The sequence below is a fragment of the Dermacentor silvarum genome, chromosome 1, assembly GCF_013339745.2.
Source record: "Dermacentor silvarum isolate Dsil-2018 chromosome 1, BIME_Dsil_1.4, whole genome shotgun sequence".
NCBI classification, from domain to species: domain Eukaryota; kingdom Metazoa; phylum Arthropoda; class Arachnida; order Ixodida; family Ixodidae; genus Dermacentor; species Dermacentor silvarum.
The window spans coordinates 356,736,662-356,757,002 of record NC_051154.1 but is presented as its reverse complement, the minus strand read 5'-3'; the positions used below and the strand labels follow the sequence as shown (position 1 = coordinate 356,757,002).

The following is a 20,341-nucleotide window of genomic DNA, read 5'->3' as shown; positions in this document are numbered from 1 at the left end:
TTCGAGGATATGAATTTTTCGACGACGACGCAGTTCGTGCCTCTGGAACTGTGGTATCTAGGGTGCGATCTTTACGCGTTCCAAAATGGAACGGAGGCGGTCCGTTCCATCGAGCCCCACATGATTTGACCAATCATGTGGGGCATTTGATCGTCACGGTTCAAATTGGCCAATCGTGTGCGGCTCATGGTTCAAATTGACCAATCGTGTGCGGCTCGATGGAACGGACCACCTCCGTACCATTTTGGAACGCGTACAAGATCGCGCCCTAGTTTTCCGCGTCAGAAGGGCAGGGTCGACGGCGCATAGGCGACAGAGAGCGACGTCGGGGGGGGGGGGGGGGGATGGAGATCGGTGGGTAGCTGAGTGCAGGTGCTCCGGCGAAGAGGATTGTTGTAGCCACGCTTTGCCATCACAGCGTCTAGGATCGTACGCAGACGGTCGTATGGCGTCTATTTGAGCAAGAGGGCGACGGCGACAGAAGACTGCCACATGTCCTGCATAACCGCAAAAATAACATATAGGGTGATTTTCCGCAGTGCGCCATGGATTCGAAAACGTGGGGACTGGTCGGCGTAGCGGAACTGGTGCTGGCCGAACGGGTGCCGATGCGGAAGAATAGGTCGGTGGACCAGGCAACCCCGCAGCGACGACTTGCGCGTATGCAAAGGGCGCAGACTCCGGAAGTGGCGGACGAGTGAAAGACAAAGCGTCAGTGACCTCTTTCTGAATAACTTGTCGTATGACTAGGGCCAGCTGTTGTGCCTGTGTTGGCTCGGGTGAGGTCGATAAAATGGAGAGCTTTCCGGCGAACTCTGCACGCACCAACTGCTCGATCTGAGTCAACATTGCATTCTGGATGCTCTGAGTCAATGCCGTGATCGAGTCGTTCTGTTCCAGAGACTGTTGAGTTTGGCGCGTTGCTTGCGCAATTTGTCGAAACACTGACACAAGCTGACAACATCTGCGACGGTTGGTGGGTCTTTGGCCAATAACATTTCAAATGCGTCACCGGCTATTTCTTTGAAGATTTGCTTCATCTTATCCGACTCGTGCATCGACGGGTTTATACGCATGCACGCCCACGACGCCGTTGGTCGGGCTCGTATGTCTCGTCAGATTGCCTATGATCGACTTACAACTGGCTGAGGCGTCACAAAAAGCTCGCTACGATAGTCGTCACCAGAACCTTACATTCTCTCCCAAAAATGTCGTTCTTCTGGGGACTCCATGTCACCACGTCGGCCTTTCCGAAAGACTGCTGTAGCGCTATACCGGGCCCTACAGGGAAGGGCGACTGATTAAGACCAGCCGTGGTTGCTCAGTGGCTATGGTGTTGGGCTGGTTGGGCTGCTGAGCACGAGGGCGCGGGATCGAATCCCGGCCACGGCGACCGCATTTCGATGGGGGCGAAATGCGAAAACACCCGTGTACTTACTTTTAGGTGCACATTAAAGAACCCCGGGTGGTCCAAATTTCTGGAGTCCTCCACTATGGCGTGCCTCAGATCAGATCGTGGTTTTGGCACGGAAAACACCTTAATTTAATTTTATTTTTTTTTGCGACGATTCAGTCACTTTAATTACGAAGTCGCCCCTCTTAAAGACACCCCGTCCTCATCCCAGCTACAAACTGACGTCATCCACGTGTCCCGTTTAAAAACCCGTCTACGGGTTGGTCGTGTCCTTGCGAAAAAAAATAACGGCGAATGACAAGTCATTTTTTGAATTACGGGCTGCCACTCTTATTATGATAGATCACGGCTCGCGCCAACGTAGCGGGCTTTGTCGTGAGGATGTGATACTTCATTCTTTAGAAACGGTATTTATTTTTGTTCCGCGACATAACTTACGTCATCGGGGCGGATTTAAAAATATAAATGTCATCAGTCAGGCGGTGGTACCCAGGCGAAATGAACTATGCGCGAGAAAGGCGGACTTATACAGTCACTTTCCTTTGGGAGCGATGATAACGTTTTAATTTAACACGCAACAGAACTTCACACAATTATTTTACCTGACCAGACCGTATTCCGTCGAACCCTCGAAATAACCCTCCGTCCATTTGAAATTGCCATTATATCGGTGCAGAGAAAGCTCCGGCCCTCGGAGTGCCGTGCATGTACGAGTTCTGTGACCAGAGTGGCGTATTCTACAGCCAGGGATTTCCGGGTCCTTACCCCAACCAGATGTCCTGCACTTATTGCGTCATTGCCGTGGCTCCCGACAGATGCTGGTAAGCCCATATTCTCCGACAAGTGTCATCAGAGTGTTTGGTTGTCTACATTGACTTGAAGAATCGGCACACGTTGATGCGATGTCTTCGAAGTTTCAACGGTCGGTTGTCCGTGAACAATTTCCTGTCTTAAGGAAAATGGAGCGTAAACACTGCCCTGAACCTATGTTAGAGAAAGAAAGCGACCGTTAAGCATTGCGGAAAGCCAGTGTCATCCATTAGCCCAGTACTCAACCTAAGTTCTGAGGAAATCCGGGAGATGGAAGTAGATTCACGAAAAAAGAAGTTGCCACAGATGTCACTGCAGCTTGTTACCACAAAGAGAGCTCAAAGATATGCAATGAAATGAATTTGGACTTTTGAAACAAACTCTCCGTGATGTTCCAATCGTAGCTGTTGACCATGTCCTACTAAATACACAGATTATCGTAAGACCAGAGCCGCTAAACAGCTTTATGACATTTGAGGAAATGAGCCAGCGATAACCGACTGCTGATTGCTGTCATTCTACGGTGACCTGGGCAGGAGATGCGCCGTTTCCTCGACAGTAAAAACACTTATTGTTTGGAAATATGAACAGTCAATCACCTCTATACCGGAGCAGTCATTGTACGAAGACGTGAAATACGTTAATGGTAAAGAGAACGAAGCGGTCAGCCGGAAGGCCTCGTTTCTGGTCTGCTGTATAGGAAGCTGGGAGGCTAGCAGATGGCTGCGCGTGTGCAAATAAATCGTGAACTCGGTGCACTGAAAGCTGGAATAAGGATTTTGACATCCTGATTGAATTAAATACATTTCTTAGATTAGCACGAAAGGCATACCTGATCAGCACTGCGCTACGGAGGGCGGCAAGTTCAGACCCTGTCGATATTGTGATGTGGCTGATCTTGAACTTCTTGCAAAGCGATGTCGACGGGATAACTAGCGCACCAGTAGAACTGGTTAGAATCGAAGAGCCATCTGTATATATGTGAATTTGATTGGAGTAGGAATCATGCAGTAGTGGATATAGAATAACGAAGACTTGGTGGTACCTTTGCAGCTGCGCCGTCTTTTTATGGCAGCACAAACCACCATATATTAGGGGGGTGTTTGCTAAGCGCAAGATTATTCAGGGAAGGTCCTGAAGCAGGCGAAATACCCGCCGTGGTGACGTAGTGGCTTTGGCGTTGCGCTACTAAGCCCCAGGGTGCGGGTTCAAATCTCGGCCACGGCGATCGCATTTCGATGGGGGCGAAATGCAAAAAGCATCTGTGTACCGTGCATTGGGTGCACGTTAAAGAACCCCAATGTGATCAAAAGTAATGCGGAGTTCCCCCACTACGGCGTGCCTCATAATCATATTGTGGTTTCGGCACGTAAAACCCCAGAAATAAAATTATGGAGGCCTTTCTTACTGTTTTAGTTTTTATTAGTTATTACAGTTACCACGAGGTGAATTAAATTTTATGCGTAAGTGTCAAATGACCCATTGGGCGAAATGCAGCTCCACTAACGTGAAACCTGGGAGGTGCGAAGCATGCAGTGATGCACCGCTAATGGGCTCATACTGCCTTAAGCAATGGCTGATAACCCCGTAAACGCGGCATCCCCGTTACGACGACAGAAGACAAGTGAAATTCTACGCTAGAATGATGAGCGGCAACGCAGCCAGCTGTGGAAGACCACGACGACGAACGCGGGAGCAGTGGTGCCGAGCGCGAGCACGAGCCGCTTGCTTATACCGTGACGACGACGACAGCAGACGCCGACAGCCCGAGCGCATAAGATGCTTCGCACCTTAAAGCAAGCGAAATGGGCAACTGCAACGTCGCTGGAAAAGTAACTGTAATCTAAAAACTGTAGTTTGATTTTGCGTTTCTACTGTTGTTCCTATTTTTTACCAAACATCGTTAATACAGTGCGCATGTATCTGATAAAATGTGTGTTCAGCGCAAACTTCAATAAAATGTATGCGGTCACCCCTCCTCCTCCCCCCTGTTATGTCCACTGTAACTTTACGAATTTTAAATGTTCTCGGGTAGGCAAGTACGAAAATGAGAGCAAAGAAGAATGATAAAATTAAAAATTCAGTACACGTCTTGCTGTTGCGCTCTCCGCTGTTGTGTACGCAGGGTGGAGCTGTCTTTCATCCAGTTCAACTTGCACTCGAACAACCGCCCAGACGGCCAGTGTGGCGCCGACTTCATGGAGATCAACGGCGTCCGCTACTGCAACCGTCAGCTGGAGGGACAGATACGTGAGTGGTCATGTTACTCGGCGAATGGCGCCTTGTCAGATTCCTCGGGCTCGTCATATAGATTTGCGCACATCGAACCATTTTTGCGAAGGCGCTGTCAATATCGGCAGCATTTGCACGTCTGAGATAGGCAGCATTTGCACGTGTGAGATGATATACGTAAAGGACCTCGGGGTTGAGGGCTCAAGGAAAACTGCGTCACGCTATCTGCGTTGACAAACTGAGATCTAGTTTTAATGTATAGATTAAAAAGAGAAAAAAAAACACGTTATCTGATCCTTGTGTGGAACCACGTAAGAGCTCGGCCCCAGTACGTTCACGCGCGGACCACTTTGGAACAACCGCGCCCGGCACTCGCAACGACTCGGCGCCATTGGCCGGGGTGTCATACACAGTGTCTCCGGTGTGAGGCACTCATGGAAGACGTATAATATTCCAATCTTCGACATTGTCGCGGCAAGTAGGCAAGTAGACTGCGCATTGTGAGTACGTTACGTGGTAGCAGCAGCGTTTTAATAGCAGCTTCTTCTCGGAAGCTCTGTCTTAAAGGGACACTAAAGGGAAATATTAGGTCGAGCTAGATTCAGTTATTACGCCTTTGTAATAACGAATTCGCCATTCATAGCGTGCACAGAGCTTTTGTAAGCGAAGAAATGATGGAAATTAATATTCGGAGTGGTGCCGCCTATATAATGAACTGTGGTACCTGTCGTGTGACGTCAGCACTGGATGATTCACTGAGAACAGCAGAGGGGGAGGTCACGTAATGATTACCCCAAGTCGCCCGCTTCGGCGTGGGCGATTCAAATGGAGAAGCAGCTGTGGGACCTTCAGAGACAATTTTTAACAGCGGAGCTGTTTAAGCCAGCCGTAATGTCTGCCGCCTACCACTGCGTTGCCTAGCAACCACCTCGCGGAGCGTCACGAGCTATGGTCGGGAGAGAGAAAAAGAAAATGAGAGCAAGACAGAGTGCGCGCGTCGCGCGCTATGCTCGGAAGAGAGGAAGAGAAAATGAGAGCGAGAGAGAGACAGAGAGAAACAAATTGTAGCAGCACCTTTGAGGCAGAGGTGCTGCCGACGCCATCCGCGCTTCTCCGTTTCCGGGCATTAGCGCCGAACGCTCGCGGTGTCCCTGACTGCAGCAGGCGCCTCTAGTGGCGGCTCGGCCGAGCACCCACCAGCTGCGCGCTACTGCACATGCGCCGTGACGTCATCCCTGCGTGTCGTCTGCTGCGCGCCGCATGTACATTGTCCATTGCTTTCGCCCCACTTCCCCTACGTGTGCTCGGGCTGTAAGTGCTTCGCGAGGCGTTCCCCGATGCCATGGACCTCGAGGAAATGCTTACACACTTCGTATAACTTAGCATCACTTCGCATAGCCAGGACCAGCGAGGAACCGATCAGCTCCGCTGTGTCTTTAGCCTTGCGACACTAGTGCAAGCTACCCCGATTTTTTTTGCGCAACAAATACTGGCAAGCAGAAAACAATGATAGGGGACTGGACGAATATTCTATCGAAATAATTTGGGTTAATATTTTTATAGTCCCTTAAATCTTTTTGAAAAGTGAGGAAGACCGGCGAAAACGTGCGTCGGGCTTGGCCACATCGCCCTGTGGCATGGCGGTGGCCGAGTGCCTTGTTTGTACAGTGAGACGAGACCCAGGAGGCATAGAAAAAGCATATGACTAACGTGAGCAGCCGAGTTGCCCGCTTTTTGACCCCTACAATGCGCCCATCGATGACAACTCACCGTTTCAGAGCACCACAGGATAATGCAAGCCATTGTCTACGATCAACCGATCTGCGGCTGCCAAAACACACAAACCGTACATTGTGTCACTGCTTCAGAAACGATAGCATTTTCTGCCGAGGCTGGTTCATTATATAACAACCAGGAAGCAGAAGCGAAACAAATAAAGTGAGACCGTCTGGGTGAGAGCTGTAAAGAGCGGACGCATTAGAGGAGTTTAGTAGAGAGGGTTCCGAAAACTGTGAGTATATGACAGAATTCTATACACACGCATGCAGCATGTCGGTGACAGGAGAAAAATACGTTAGGCTAAAGCTCAATGCGACGTAGGTGAAGCAGGTATAGATGCACAACTCCTCCGCCTGCACCTTGCACTTCGATATGGCTGCGCTCAATGAATATGCCTTAGGGAACCATGGATGTATAAGATAGCGTGTTTGCGGTGTCTTAAGCGTCTAAACTAGTTCATGGCTTCGCGTTAATGACCTGTTTCGTTTGTAAAATCCAGGCATCTTGGACTTCAAGGGTCCCCGCCGTAGCGTGACAATGCATTTCATATCCAATGACCACGATGCCGGGAAAGGATTCCTCGGCTTCTACAAGCAACTCGGCTGCCCCACGGGAGAAGGAGGCGACGGTAAGTCGTGCACGCTACACGCGATCACGTTGCGGTGAGGACTTTGCTTGTAAGATTTCGTATCCTCGTCAAGAAGTTCAAAACCAACAATTTTACACGACGCTCCTTTGTTTTACACGAACAAGCGAAACTTAAACTTTCTTCCGTCGGTACCCCTTTAAAGGAACACTAAAGAGAATTTTGATTTTACATGTCAAGTACGTAGACTCCGTAGCGTAGATCACTTATGCACTGTTATGTCGGTGTCCATAACTGCAATTTATTCATAAAATGCAAAAAGCGAGGACACGGCTGGTGAGCCCATCGGCGCTGGCGAAACACAGCGCAAAAAGCACGCAATTGGTACCGCGATATTTTGTTAAATGCGCAGGAATTTATTGAAAAAAATTATGCCATGCTATATTTATAGAAAGTGCTTTTAAGCCATATTTGCATCTGGGTATTTTTCATCAAGAGAATGAAGTTTAGAAATCGTGGCACGAGCACGCTGATATTCGGCATCATTCAACGTGCAACAGTGGGCATGGATGCTTAGCAGAAGAGGAAATTGGGCTGGACGGTATTGACGGAACATGACATACCATAGCAGATTTGACGTTAGACAAGACAGGGGTAAAAGACAGACCAGAAATGAATGGACGCGCATGGCAGCCTGCATTCGTACGCCTGCCAACTATTCGCAGAAACTGTTTCAGTTGAATAAAAAAAATTACGCGCCATTCCTCTGCTGCGAAGGTGGATTACTAGCGAAGCAGTTTAGCCCACGACATAGAGGTGACACGGAGTTTAGATCAAATATATGAGCAAATTTTATTTTTCTTTAGCGGCGACGGTGATCATAGCTAAGAAGGACACACTAGACAGTTTTAGTTGGGCGTCCACAACCACCCACGTACGCAGCGAGCGCACTCCGGCAGGCGTTAATTGGCAGGACGCAACAATTAAGAAGTGGATTGCTCACTTGCACTGTAGTGTGCTACTAAGATCCGCCATACGCCAGCTTCAGAATCTGTGTAGCCAATATCAGCCACCAAGAAGTCAAACCACAAGCAAGTCAAACCACAGTTCCCAATCTGCCACGAAAATGTCGCAGAGTGTCACGCGTTTTGATAATAGCAATGTAATCAAGGGTGGAGCCATGTCGAAAACCGCGCTCTCGTGGGCACGCAAGAACAGGTGAGAGCATCCCGAAAAGCCCGCAGCGGACGCTACGCACCTTTTGAAAAGCTGCGGGCGCACGCAAGAGCGTGCTCCTGCGTACTACGCAGCGCACTGTCACCTCTGCGGGTTTCCTGCATACGCAGAGCTGTTGCGGACGCGGAACTAAAACAGTCTACTTTATTTTGATCGGCGGTCTTCATCGGCGGCATACATTCGCGTGGAAGACTACCACCAGCTCGAGGAGCCGGAGGAAACTAGACAGGCGCAAACGCAAGCGCTTTGAACGACGACAAAGAAAGAGTGGTGCGTGCGAACGTACATAGCCTACGTGGGTCGCACAGCAGCAAATCTTTGAGAAACCCTTACTATCTGAGAGTCAACAGTGAAAATGGTGCCTATTAATAACTATAATCTACTGAAAATACATATCCAAATGATGAGACGTTATAAGGTTTTGCATAGAATGAAGCGATTTCGTATGAAATTCTGGTGCTGAGTTTTTGCGCATGCAGATGTGTTGGACGACACGAAAAATCCGTAGAACCATAGCCAGAGACAGCTTCGCTGTAAGTTTGTGGGCAGACGCTTTTCCTGCCACTCAAAAACAACATTCTGTCTGTGACACGGGCCTGCCGTTTGCACTCAGGAGATAGTTCACTCAAGGAAAGAGCCATGCATTGTGAACTTAGCGCGCAGGCGCCACCTCATCCACATCCATTTCCAGCGACACTGTCAGTTTGCCGGTGCAATACAGCCAAGCCAAACAAAATGCACCCTCGCGTATCTGGTAGCACTTACTGTGTAACCCCCAACACCGGCCTCGCTTGCGACTGGATGGTATCCTTATACGTCATGGGAAGCGCGGAAAGTACAAGCGGGCTTTTTTTTTTCAAGCCGCGTTTTTCGAGAAAAAAGTTAACCAATCGGAGAATCAGTGAGACGTGGTGTAAGGAATGTGAATTCAAGTTTTCGGAAGCAAATAAACGAGGTATTTTTAAAGTCGTCGTCAGTATCACTCTAAAAAATGGCATGAAAATGAAATTGGGAAAAGTGGCGACGTCCCACCTGCCTTTACCCCCTTGCCAAACATGCTTGCCAGCTCATTCAGGGTCCATGCTCACCAATTCCATGTTTGTTTAATTTAAGAGGGTGATGGCAAGTTGCGCTTCCCGGGACACGGGGCTGATGACATGTTATCACACCCCTTTCAAAACATGCGTGCCAGCTCATTCAAGGTCCATGCTCACCGATTCCATATTTGTTTAAGAGGGTGATGGCATGTTTCCGCTTCCCGAGACACGGGGCTGATGACATGTTATCACCCGATGTTGTGATGATGTACAGGACCAACCAATTACATGGGCAGGGAATGAAAGTGGGGCTCACAACAGTTTGGTTCACCCTTGCCAAATCAGTTATGCACCCTGACTCGATTACATGGCTACCGAAAGCCAGACAAGCGGTGCATGCCATAGCAACGCGATGGCAGCCCAGCATACTTCCGCAGGCCGACCCCCGACGTCCCTGGGAGGAGGACCACCCGAGTTGTACCATCCGAAACCGTATCCGCATCCGTCGGATTCTTTGGGCGTCGCCACCAAACGACAGCAGCATGATCACCCGCAGCCCAGCTGCAACCGGCTGTACGCGCTCGAGGAGTTCGAGCTGGAGAGCCCCGGCTACCCGGGCCCTTACCGGCCGGGACTCGACTGCCGGTACTTCATCCGGCGACACAGCGACGCCGTGTGCGCGCTGCTAGTCACATTCGACGCCTTCGACCTGGAGTACAGCGCCGGCTGCCACCACGACTACCTGGAGCTGGCCGGCCACAAGATATGCGGACAGGTGCCCGCCGGAAAGACCAGTGAGTCCATTTGGTTGCTTACTCGCATGAGCTCTCGCGTCAACGATAGCCCACCGGTGGACTTAATATGGAGTACTGAGTGCGTCCACGTTTCGACCGGCCTTTTTCGAGGTCGGTCCACCAACCGAAACTGTTGGGTAAATAAACCTAAGATAACCGCGAAGTTCTGCTTCTCATTTGCTAAATAAGCTTGGCCCATTGAAAAATCCAGAAATCCAGCGTCTGTTGAGGACGCACGTACGCAAAAAAACCCATCTTTGTGTCTTACGAAACGTAGGAAATAAAGCATCGTTTTTTTCGTACGTGCGTCCTCAACCTACACGTTATATATATATATATATATATATATATATATATATATATATATAATATACATAAGAAGCCAACAAACAATGGCACAAGGACAACATAGGGGAAATTACTTGTACTTACTACTTGAATTAAAGCCGCGGTAGCTCAATGGCAAGAGCATCGCACGCGTAATGCGAAGACGTGGGATCGTTCCCCACCTACGGCCAGTAGTTTTTCATCCATTTTCATTTGCATTACTTTATCATTTCTTTAATTCAACTAGTAAGTACTAGTAATTTCCCCTATGTTGTCATGGGTGTCATTGTTTGTTAACTTCTTATAATATGATTTTAAAAATCGGGCCCCTCGGTTCCCTTTCTTCTCACACACACACATATATATATAAATTTTACTTTGTGTTTGCCAATGATGTTTTAGCAAACCGCATCCGTATACACATGTATCAGCTGTTTCTTTGAATGATTGACAAGTATTTGCATTCGACCATTTTCTTCGTTATTCATGTAAACTTATCTTCATCCGGTTTATGTGCGAATGTATATTAACTGCACTGACGCCATGCATTGTACCGCCTGACCCTTGGCCAATAGAGTGCTTCATACGCGCGTGTTCTGCATTGATATATATATATATATATATATATATATATATATACAGGGTGTTTCAGCGAATACTTCAAAATTTATTTAAGGTTGCCTGTGGTAGATAGCCCGATTCTCGCTAATGAGCTGGTCTACTCGAAGAGGCGGACATTACTTGCACAAAAAATTGAAATGCATATTCGACCAATCAACAAAAATTCACTACTTAAGTTTTTATCTAATCACCTGATGGCCTATATTGCAATTTACAAATTGTAGTCGTGAAGTTCGCAAGGCGAATCCACTTGGGATTCGCCTGGCGAACTTCACGACTAGACCAGTTTCGAGATATAAATCACTGAACTTTGCGGTGAAATGCATAGGCGTTCCAGTTAATTCTGTGCTTCAATGCATAAAGTGGCGTTTTGTTAACTGGAACGCCAATGCATTTCTCCGCAAAGTTCGAGAATTAATATCTCGAAACTGGTGTCATCCGGAGAATTCGTTCCAAGTGAATCAGCCTTGTGAACTCCGCGGCTACAATTTGTAAGTTGCAATATGAGCCATTAGGAAATTAGTTAAAACTTTATTAGTCAATTTTTGTTAATTATTCGATTATGCATTTCAATTTATTGTGCAAGTTATGTCCGCCTGTTCGAGTAGAGCAGCTCATGAACTAGAATTGTGCTATCTGTGACAGGCAACCTTTAGGAATTTTTGAAAGTGTTCGCTGAAAGACCCCTTACATATATATATATATATATATATATATATATATATATATGTGTGTGTGTGTGTGTGTGTGTGTGTGTGTGTGTGTGTGAAGTAAAGAATCACAGGAGACGGCACAGAAGTACTTCAAAAAATAGAAGCACGTACGAAAAACATAACAGGACTTCGCTGACGGTGCGGTCGGGGTCCGGCCTTCATCAAGAGTCATCACGAGGAGTCAATGCCGCCATCTCATTTTCCTCCCATATATATATATTTCAAATTTTAACTATATAAACTAATTCTAACTAAATACGCATGGTCCATTGAAAATTCAATATATATATATATATATATATATATATATATATATGTGTGTGTGTGTGTGTGTGTGTGTGTGTGTGTGTGTGTGTGTGTGGTGTGTGTGTTGTGTGTGTGTGTGTGTGGTGTTGTGTGTGTGTGTGTGTGTGTGTGTGTGTGTGTGTGTGTGTGTGTGTGTGGTGTGTGTGTGTGTGTGTGGGTGTGTGTGTGTGTGTGTGTGTGTGTGTGTGTGTGTGTGTGTGTCTGTGTGTGTGTGTGTGTGTGTGTGTGTGTGTGTGTGTGAAGGAAGTCGTTCCCGGGATCCGGTGTCTAATAAATTGAAAGTGCAGGCGCAAGTAAAACAGCACAAACAAACATGTAATTTCGACGTTCAGGCCAAGGTTAGGCCTTCATCAAGAGTACGATTGCGAGCACCTAGAGCTCCATTTGTAGATGTTCTCTGTAAGAGGGAACCAAAAAAAGGTAATAAAAAACGTACGCCCTCATGAATACCAACACGAGTACATTCAGTGGCGTCCAGAAGGGAGGGGTGTGAGGAATATCAGATGGATGGACGCAAACAGTGGAATGCAAGGGAGAGGAGTCAATCCCACCATCTCATTCTCCCATACATATTCGACTTACGAAATCACCTTTCTGAATGTTAGTGCAAGTGTGCACAAAAATAGGATTGGCACATCAGTTTACAGAAAACCAACAGATAAGCACGAATACTTACATTTTCATAGTAGCCATGTAAAACGTAGTACAGCCAAGCACTTCGTTTCAAGTGGATACGTACTAAAAAGAGGACTTTGCATTGAACTGTGAACGACGCCGTCACCACTTATTACGGCCGGCGTTATCCTCCCTAGTTATCAGCGACGCGATACAAAAAGCAGACAAACCTGGTGGTCATACGCTTATGAACAGCAAACCAGCTCCCCCAGATTCACGAACTAACCTTATCCTCAGATATTCAGCATCGACTACTAACATAAATCAGTATCCCCCGGAAACATCATACCATACCCTTGCAGAGCGATAAAATGGCCAAATTGTTCCTGAACCTCCGCGGGTGGTATTCATACGGGCCACCAACCTAACAGATTGTCACTAACCCTGAAATTAACTCAGCTATCTTCAATGACTGCGCACCACGTGGAAAACTTCCATGCAAACTCTGCCCCATAACGAGGACCGATAATGTTGCAAGAGCACCGCGTCTTAATTTTCATTCAAAATCCCAGGGGATTACTACTGCGACACTTGTAACGTTGTATATTTCCTCGTATGCACCATTTGCGCTCACAATACATCGTACAAACGAAAACCCCTTTTAGGCTACGCTTTAAAGTCTTGTTGAGAAACCGCCTGTAGCGTTTTAGTCACTGCAAGTAGACTGCTCGCGCGTCTTTGAATATTTACTCGAGCAGCTAGCAGACAAAACACTGCATAATATTGCGCCAGCTATCGCGTCTCTACTTCACATTATGAGCAAAACGGCATTTTTTATTTGGTGAGGACAATGTCTAACTGAATAAAGGAAATGAAAAATTCGAGCTCGCAGTTCCTCCCGAGGTGCACGTCATTTAACAGAACAAGGTTTGGCCATTAACAACCACATATTTGCTTCATTTTGATTAAAAAGTGCAAACAAAAGTGCATGTTTGTATCTAAGCTATGACTGCTAAGCTTAGACGAATGTTATGTGTCACATTGTCAAAATGTTTATTAAAGCCATTCGAAACACAATAACAGCACAACCATCTAAACTGTAGGATAACAAGTTTACTTAGTAAATGCTATATGGAAGCAATGATTATGAAAAGGCATTCGATTCAGTAGAGATACCAGCAGTCATAGAGGCATTGCGTAATCAAGGAGTAGAGGAGGCATACGTGAATATCTTAGCAAATATCTACAAGGATTCCACAGCTACCTTGGTTCTCCACAAGAAAAGTAGAAAGATACCTATCAAGAAAGGGGTCAGGCAAGGAGACACAATCTCTCCAATGCTATTCACTGCATGCTTAGAAGAAGTATTCAAGCTCTTAGACTGGGAAGGACTAGGAGTGAGGATCGACGGCGAATATCTCAGCAACCTTCGGTTTGCAGATGACAATGTCCTATTGAGCAACAATGGAGAGGAATTACAACAAATGATTGAGGACCTTCATCGAGAAAGTGCAAGAATTGGGTTGAAGATGAATATGCAGAAGACAAAGATAATGTTCAATAGCCTGGCAAGGGAACAAGAATTCAGGATCGCCAGTCAGCCTCTAGAGTCTGTAAAGGAATATGTTTATCTAGGTCAATTACTCACAGGGGACCCTGATCATGAGAAAGAAATTTACAGAAGAATAAATTGGGTTGGAGTGCATACGGCAGGCATTGCCAAATCCTGACTGGGAGCTTACCACTGTCGTTGAAAAGAAAAGTGTACAATCATTGCATACTACCGGTGCTAACATATGGGGCAGAAACTTGGAGGTTAACAAAGAAGCTCGAGAACAAGTTAAGGACCGCACAAAGAGCGATGGAACGAAAAATCGTAGGAGTAACGTTAAGAGACAGGAAGAGAGCGGTGTGGATCAGAGAACAAACGGGGGTAGACGATATTCTAGTTGACATTAAGCGGAAGAAATGGAGCTGGGCAGGCCATGTAATGCGTAGGATGGATAACCGGTGGACCATTAGGGTTACAGAATGGATACCAAGAGAAGGGAAGCGCAGTCGAGGACGGCAGAAAGTCAGGTGGGATGATGAGGTTAGGAAATTCGCAGGCGCAAGTTGGAATACGCTAGCGCAAGACAGGGGTAATTGGAGATCGCAGGGAGAGGCCTTCGTCCTGCAGTGGACATAAATATAGGCTGATGATGATGATGATGATGATGATGATGATGATGATGATGATATGGAAGCTCGGTATTGAAGGAGTAGTGTCTACAGAAGTCGCGTTTAAGAGACGGGATGTTGTAATTCAAGGAAAGCAATTGGGGCACGATTCAGGGAGTTTATTAGGCCCTGATGTTAGCCAAATCGGCGAGCAAGTATAACGGCACTGTACGAGTGCCAGCGGCTGTTTGTGAAGTGCCTCGCGCTGCATCGACAGGCTGCTCGCTCTCTCGAGATCGCCGAGACACTAAAAGTAGGATCAGACAACACTGTGCACACCATCAAAACTGCTGTCTGAGCGAGGAGTGAAGAAACAGAGCCGAGGGCGGATGAGGCAAGAAGAAGCAAACACCGCAGCGGAAGCCAAGGAAACGGCTTCCGCTGCGGGCTGTCGGCAGCCTCGCAGACGAATACGTCAGTGACTGCCGCCAGCACTGTCGACCAATCAAAAAACAGGCAAACATCTAGTTAAGCGAATCATTCTCAGTGTGATTGTCCGGGGAACCATCTTTGTGTGTATAAGTGAAATGTGGTATTCAAGGTATAAATATTAGTATTAATAATTAGAAATCACACGTAAAATCTATACCGCAGCTCCCGCTCTACAAACATGTGAACGCACTAGGCCAGCCTTTCGAAAAATTTAATTTGAAATCAGGATTCTCCACTCACTACGACAGAGAAGCTTGCGAGTCATTTCTAATACACAAGTTTAGCACACTTTCTAGGGGAAGTTATGAAACCATAGGCAGGCCGACGTGTATGCCCAACATGCCAGAGACATGTTTCCAAGATTGCCGACATGTTTGATGCACCAATGAATATCTTTCCTGTGTCTTTTATGCATTTACCAACGGTTATGTATGGTAGATAATATATGACATGTTTATGAATCTATTGTAATGCAGAGAAAGACGCACTGAGGATAGCGCACTCGGACGGCGGGCGTGGTCAGAGAGAGAAGACGACGAGTCAGAGTAAAACAGGCGTTCTGGCGGACAGCCGGCTGTCTGCTTCTCTCATTCATTACACTATGTGTGTATTTCCACATCATTTATTAGAGATTCTTCTCGCCCTTCTGTTATGTTGATGTTTATTACTTCACATATCAAGTAACTTTTCATTACCGTTTATTTAATTTTTCATACACGCATATACTTTGTATAAAAGGCAGTTTGCCCGTAAACACAAAACATGCCACCTGTGCACAGAATGCAGTGGAATGCAGTTCGCGGAATTCAGAGGTTAGTGGAGGTCACAGTATGGATGTCACATAACCAGGTGGGATGCATTGACCGTCTTCGTGTTCTCACAAAAGTTGCAGTAACTTCAAACAAAGAACAAGAGAAACACTCTTCCGGAAGCTGCGACCCCTCGCATGCTCTATGATGACATGTGACCCCTCTCTCCTGCATTACACTGCTTCCGTCTTTCGAGCTCATATTTCTCCCGCCCCTCCCCTGTGGACGCCACTGAATGTACGCCAGTTTGTACTCATAAGCTACCTATGCTTTTTTTTGTTTGTTTTGTTACGTGAGTGAATGTGCGCGTATTGGTATTCATGACGCCACTGGATGTACGGATGTTTGTATTCATAGGTTACCGACGCTCTCTTTTTTTTTTCACTTGAGTGAATAAACATGTGTTGGTACGACGCCGTACATTTTATTTTTATTATTGGTTCTTTTTGTTTCTTTTTTCCTTGGTGCACTCCTACAGAGAAAATGTACAAATTGAGATTTGGGTGCTTGCAATCGTACTCTAAGTTTAAGTTAAATGTTTGTGTTTGGTTTGTTACGTGCGCCTGGACCTCTTTATATATATATATATATATATATATATAGTCATATAATAAGAAGCCAACTAACAATGCCACGAAGGACAGCAAAGGAGAAATTAATTGTACTCGTTAATGGAATGAAATAAATGATAAAAAATGGAAATGAAAGTGGACGACAATGCAACTGACCGCATATGGTGGGGCACGAACCCACGTCTTCGCATTACGTGTGCTATGCGCTTACCAATTGAGCTACCGCGGCGCCGTTCTCCACTCTGCTTTCTGGGGTACTTATGTTTATCTACTAGAAGTAAACCTGGGTGTGTTAGCCAGCACCACCAATCATGGCCATGATGATGGATGTGGAACATCCTCTCTCTCTCTTTCCCTATATATAAATATATATATATATATATATATATATATATAAGGCATGTGTAGAAAGGCAGGGAGGTTAACTGGAGGTAGTTCAGGTTGGCTACCCTGCAAAGGGGAGAGAGTTACGGCAATAAAAAACTGATTTTGTACATAGCCATTGACATTGGAGGTTTGTAGAAACAAACCATTTTGGGTAATTGAATGCTTACAAAGTGGTTGCGTTTATCAGATACCATTGTAGAATTTTGATTTGCTGAAGCGTGTTCGGAGAAGCAATTTTCTTTCACGGTGTTGCGCACAGATAGAGTATGGCTTTTGGTTTTCTGGCTTTAAATGCACTTTATGGATCAGCTTAATTAGGAGTTGAAGCTGTCATCAGAGCGCAGTACATTTGGCATTAGAAGCGCTGATACTGGCAGGTAGCATTGACCCAACGGGTTACTAACTCAGGGCGCAGCATTTATCCATTTGATCATTTTCAATGCACTCTCAGTCTCTCAATAAACGTGGCTTTCCCGGGGAAGAGAAACAAAAACGTTAGGTATTAGGTTGGTTGACATATGCATTGAAGTCTAGTTTTTTTTTCCTTTTGTTAGTTTTCGGGAATCTCGAACGAGGGCTGCAGGTATGATTCTGATAAGGTTTTATGTGAAGAATGTGTGAGCCTGGCAGTTCTCGTGGTTAGTTGGGTGCTCTCTGTTTGTTGTGCCTTGGGCTTGACGTGGTCTATTTCCAGAAGGTGTCACCTCGCTTGCCTTGGAACGAACGCCGAAACGAAGCAGAGGCACGGGGTCTACCGGTCTCTTCGAGGTGCTTGGATGCTGCAACCCCTTCGAGACCTCCTGTGGTGGCGGACGGGCTGTTATGATCGGCTTGGAACTCCGCATCTCAGTTGTGGGAAACCAAACCCGCGCACGTTGCTGTGACGAGATAATCCTCTTTCATTCCCGAGAAAGCGCCACACCTCTACGACCTGAGTATCCCCTTCATCCCCAGAAAGCGTCTCACCTCTACGACCTGGGCAGACGAAAACGGCGAGCTACCAAGAAGGAGGACCCGAGGGAGAGGAGGTCGTCAACTTGACCACCGGAGAAGGGACTGACACTTCCACAAGTTCCCGAAGGAGACCCGGCTACCACAAGAGTACGAGGGGTTATTTAAGGCCGTCCTGGCCCCAGTGTTAATCAGAACCGCTCGAGACTCGGATAGAGTCAAAACCATGTACCAATGAAGTGAATACTATCTTTTCTATTTTCATCATCACGATGCCCGCCTTAATCGCCGTCTCCTGATTCCTACGGTGACGACCCACCTCACCCGGTCGAGATTATATCAGCATTATTTACCGTCCAATTTAGAATGGTGACCATCTCGCCCTTTAAAATCACCTTGAATGTATTGGTCAGTACTGTAAGACCTGGTTAATGATTTTAAATGCTTCCAAGTGCAAACTAGTCACCTTCAGCAGTAAACATCACAACTCTAGCGGCCCATATCAAATTGATAACATCTATAAGGAACGTACTAAGCAATAAAAGTGCCTAGGCACAAACGTAACCACGAATCTTTCTTGGTCCGCACATATTACTTCCATCTGTGCTAACTCATTAAGATCATCTGTTTATCTCCGCCGTAACTTAAATAATTCTCCCTACAGTATACGTAAACTTGCTTATCACGCTTTAATTCGACCACGACTTTAGTTCGCTTCATCAATTTGGCACCAGTATCAACAATATCTTATCAACATGTTCGAAGCCATTCAGAACAGAGCCAGTCGGCTCATTACACGTAATTACGGATACCCATACAGCATAACACAAACTAAACAAGGTCTTTCACTTGAGCCAATAATTACTCGTCGTGACATTGCTCTTTTATCACTATTCCACAAATTCATTCATACCAGTATTACGCCCACCTGTACACTTTCATCTCGCTGATCGAACTTGACTCAGACTGCATAAGAACTTCAGCTTAGCGCGCAAGTACGGTGATACTGACGCATTTAACTTATCTGCTCTTCCACGGGCTATCCTTTTGTCGAATGACCTTCCGGATAAACTTGCATCAGAGCGAGAGCACGCACAGCCTTTGCGATAATCTTATCAAGTACTTTTTTCTCCAAAACCTGATGTTTTGCATTTGTGACTCTAAACTTTGCCCTTGCGTTTAGTACTGTTGCCGAGATGTCCGCCTTTTAAAGACGATAGTCTTTCTTGGGCGACCTAAACTCGAAAAACTCTGTTTGCTGTCACTGAATTGAACCGCCCGGCCAAAACCAAGCATGAGAAGAGGAGGTGTAGAGAGAGAAAGTTAGACAGACGGAGAGCGAGAGTAATAAACAAATAAACTTTCTTGGCGAGGCGGGATTCGAACCCGGGCACCCACGGCCCGAAGGCGAGCGTCATAACCACTAAGCTATATACACCTTTGTTGATTTATTGATTGCAGTTGACTAGGCTATACACCTTTTCTTTTTTTTATGCACCCACGCTTGTAGAACATACATTTATGGTAACCATATGATTGCATATGATAGGATTCGAACCGATCGAGCGCCGTTGCGCGGCAATTATAAGAAATAATTTTTTACAGTGAGGATAGGCGGGATGTCTAGGTCGCGATCTTGTACGCGTTCCAAAATTGAACGGAGGTGGTCCGTTCCATCGAGCCGCACACGATTGGTCAATTTGATCGTCACGGTTCAAATTGACCTTTCGTGTGCGGCTCGCGGTTCAAATTGACCAATCGTGTGCGGCTCGATGGAACGGATCACCTCCGTTCCATTTTGGAACGCGTACAAGATCGCGCCCCAAATGTCCCTATATAGTGAAAGTACCGCCATCTACTCTCTCCTTCGCCGTCTCCTGTCCTAAAACGCTTGTTTTTTGTTTATTTTTTGCTTGTGAAAGCAAGTCGACCATGGCGCCCCTGAAAGCCCCCGTTTAAATTTTCAGGAAGGGCGCGCGCCGCCCCCACCATCGGCAACGGCGGCTGCGCCGAGGGACATTCGACATGGCGCTGAAGCAGGAAAAAAATATATACATATAAAGAAGTGAAAGCGCACGCTATCATCGTCCAATAACAAATGCAGGAGAGAGAGACGCGGCGTTGTTCAAAGGATGGCGGTACTTTTCCGAAGGTACACGATGAACGGCCGAACTAGGCGTCCCTACTGCTCGCATTGGAAAGCGGGTGGCGCGTCAGGCAATCGTATACAGGCGCCATTGGTTAGCGTTCACTCGGAACGCCTGGCGTTGCGGAAAGTGATGCGTCACCTCGGTCTAGACGCGCAGACATTCCCAGAAAACGCAAGCAAAAGACAGAGGAGGACATTGGTGCGGAAAAGCGCCGGCGTATCGACGCTCGTCGCCTCAAGCGTGCCAGGAAACATCTGAGCAACGCGCTGAGCGTCTCGCGAATGAACATGAGGCGAGGCGCACCCGGAGGCAGCACGACACACATGTGGCGCGCGACGAGCGAATCGTCA

At 46.7% G+C, this 20,341-nt stretch overlaps 1 protein-coding gene across 1 annotated transcript in view; it reads left to right on the top strand.

Moving 5' to 3' along the window:
• Window positions 1-545: 545 nt before the first annotated feature.
• LOC125943452 (tolloid-like protein 1) overlaps window positions 546-20,341 on the top strand; it is a 53,371-nt gene continuing 33,575 nt past the window's right edge. Inside the window, exons 1-5 of the mRNA XM_049662779.1 lie at window positions 546-660; window positions 2,091-2,235; window positions 4,350-4,474; window positions 6,735-6,863; window positions 9,532-9,888. Of these exons, the coding sequence (XP_049518736.1) occupies window positions 546-660; window positions 2,091-2,235; window positions 4,350-4,474; window positions 6,735-6,863; window positions 9,532-9,888 (871 nt within the window). The remainder of the gene's footprint in view (window positions 661-2,090; window positions 2,236-4,349; window positions 4,475-6,734; window positions 6,864-9,531; window positions 9,889-20,341) is intronic.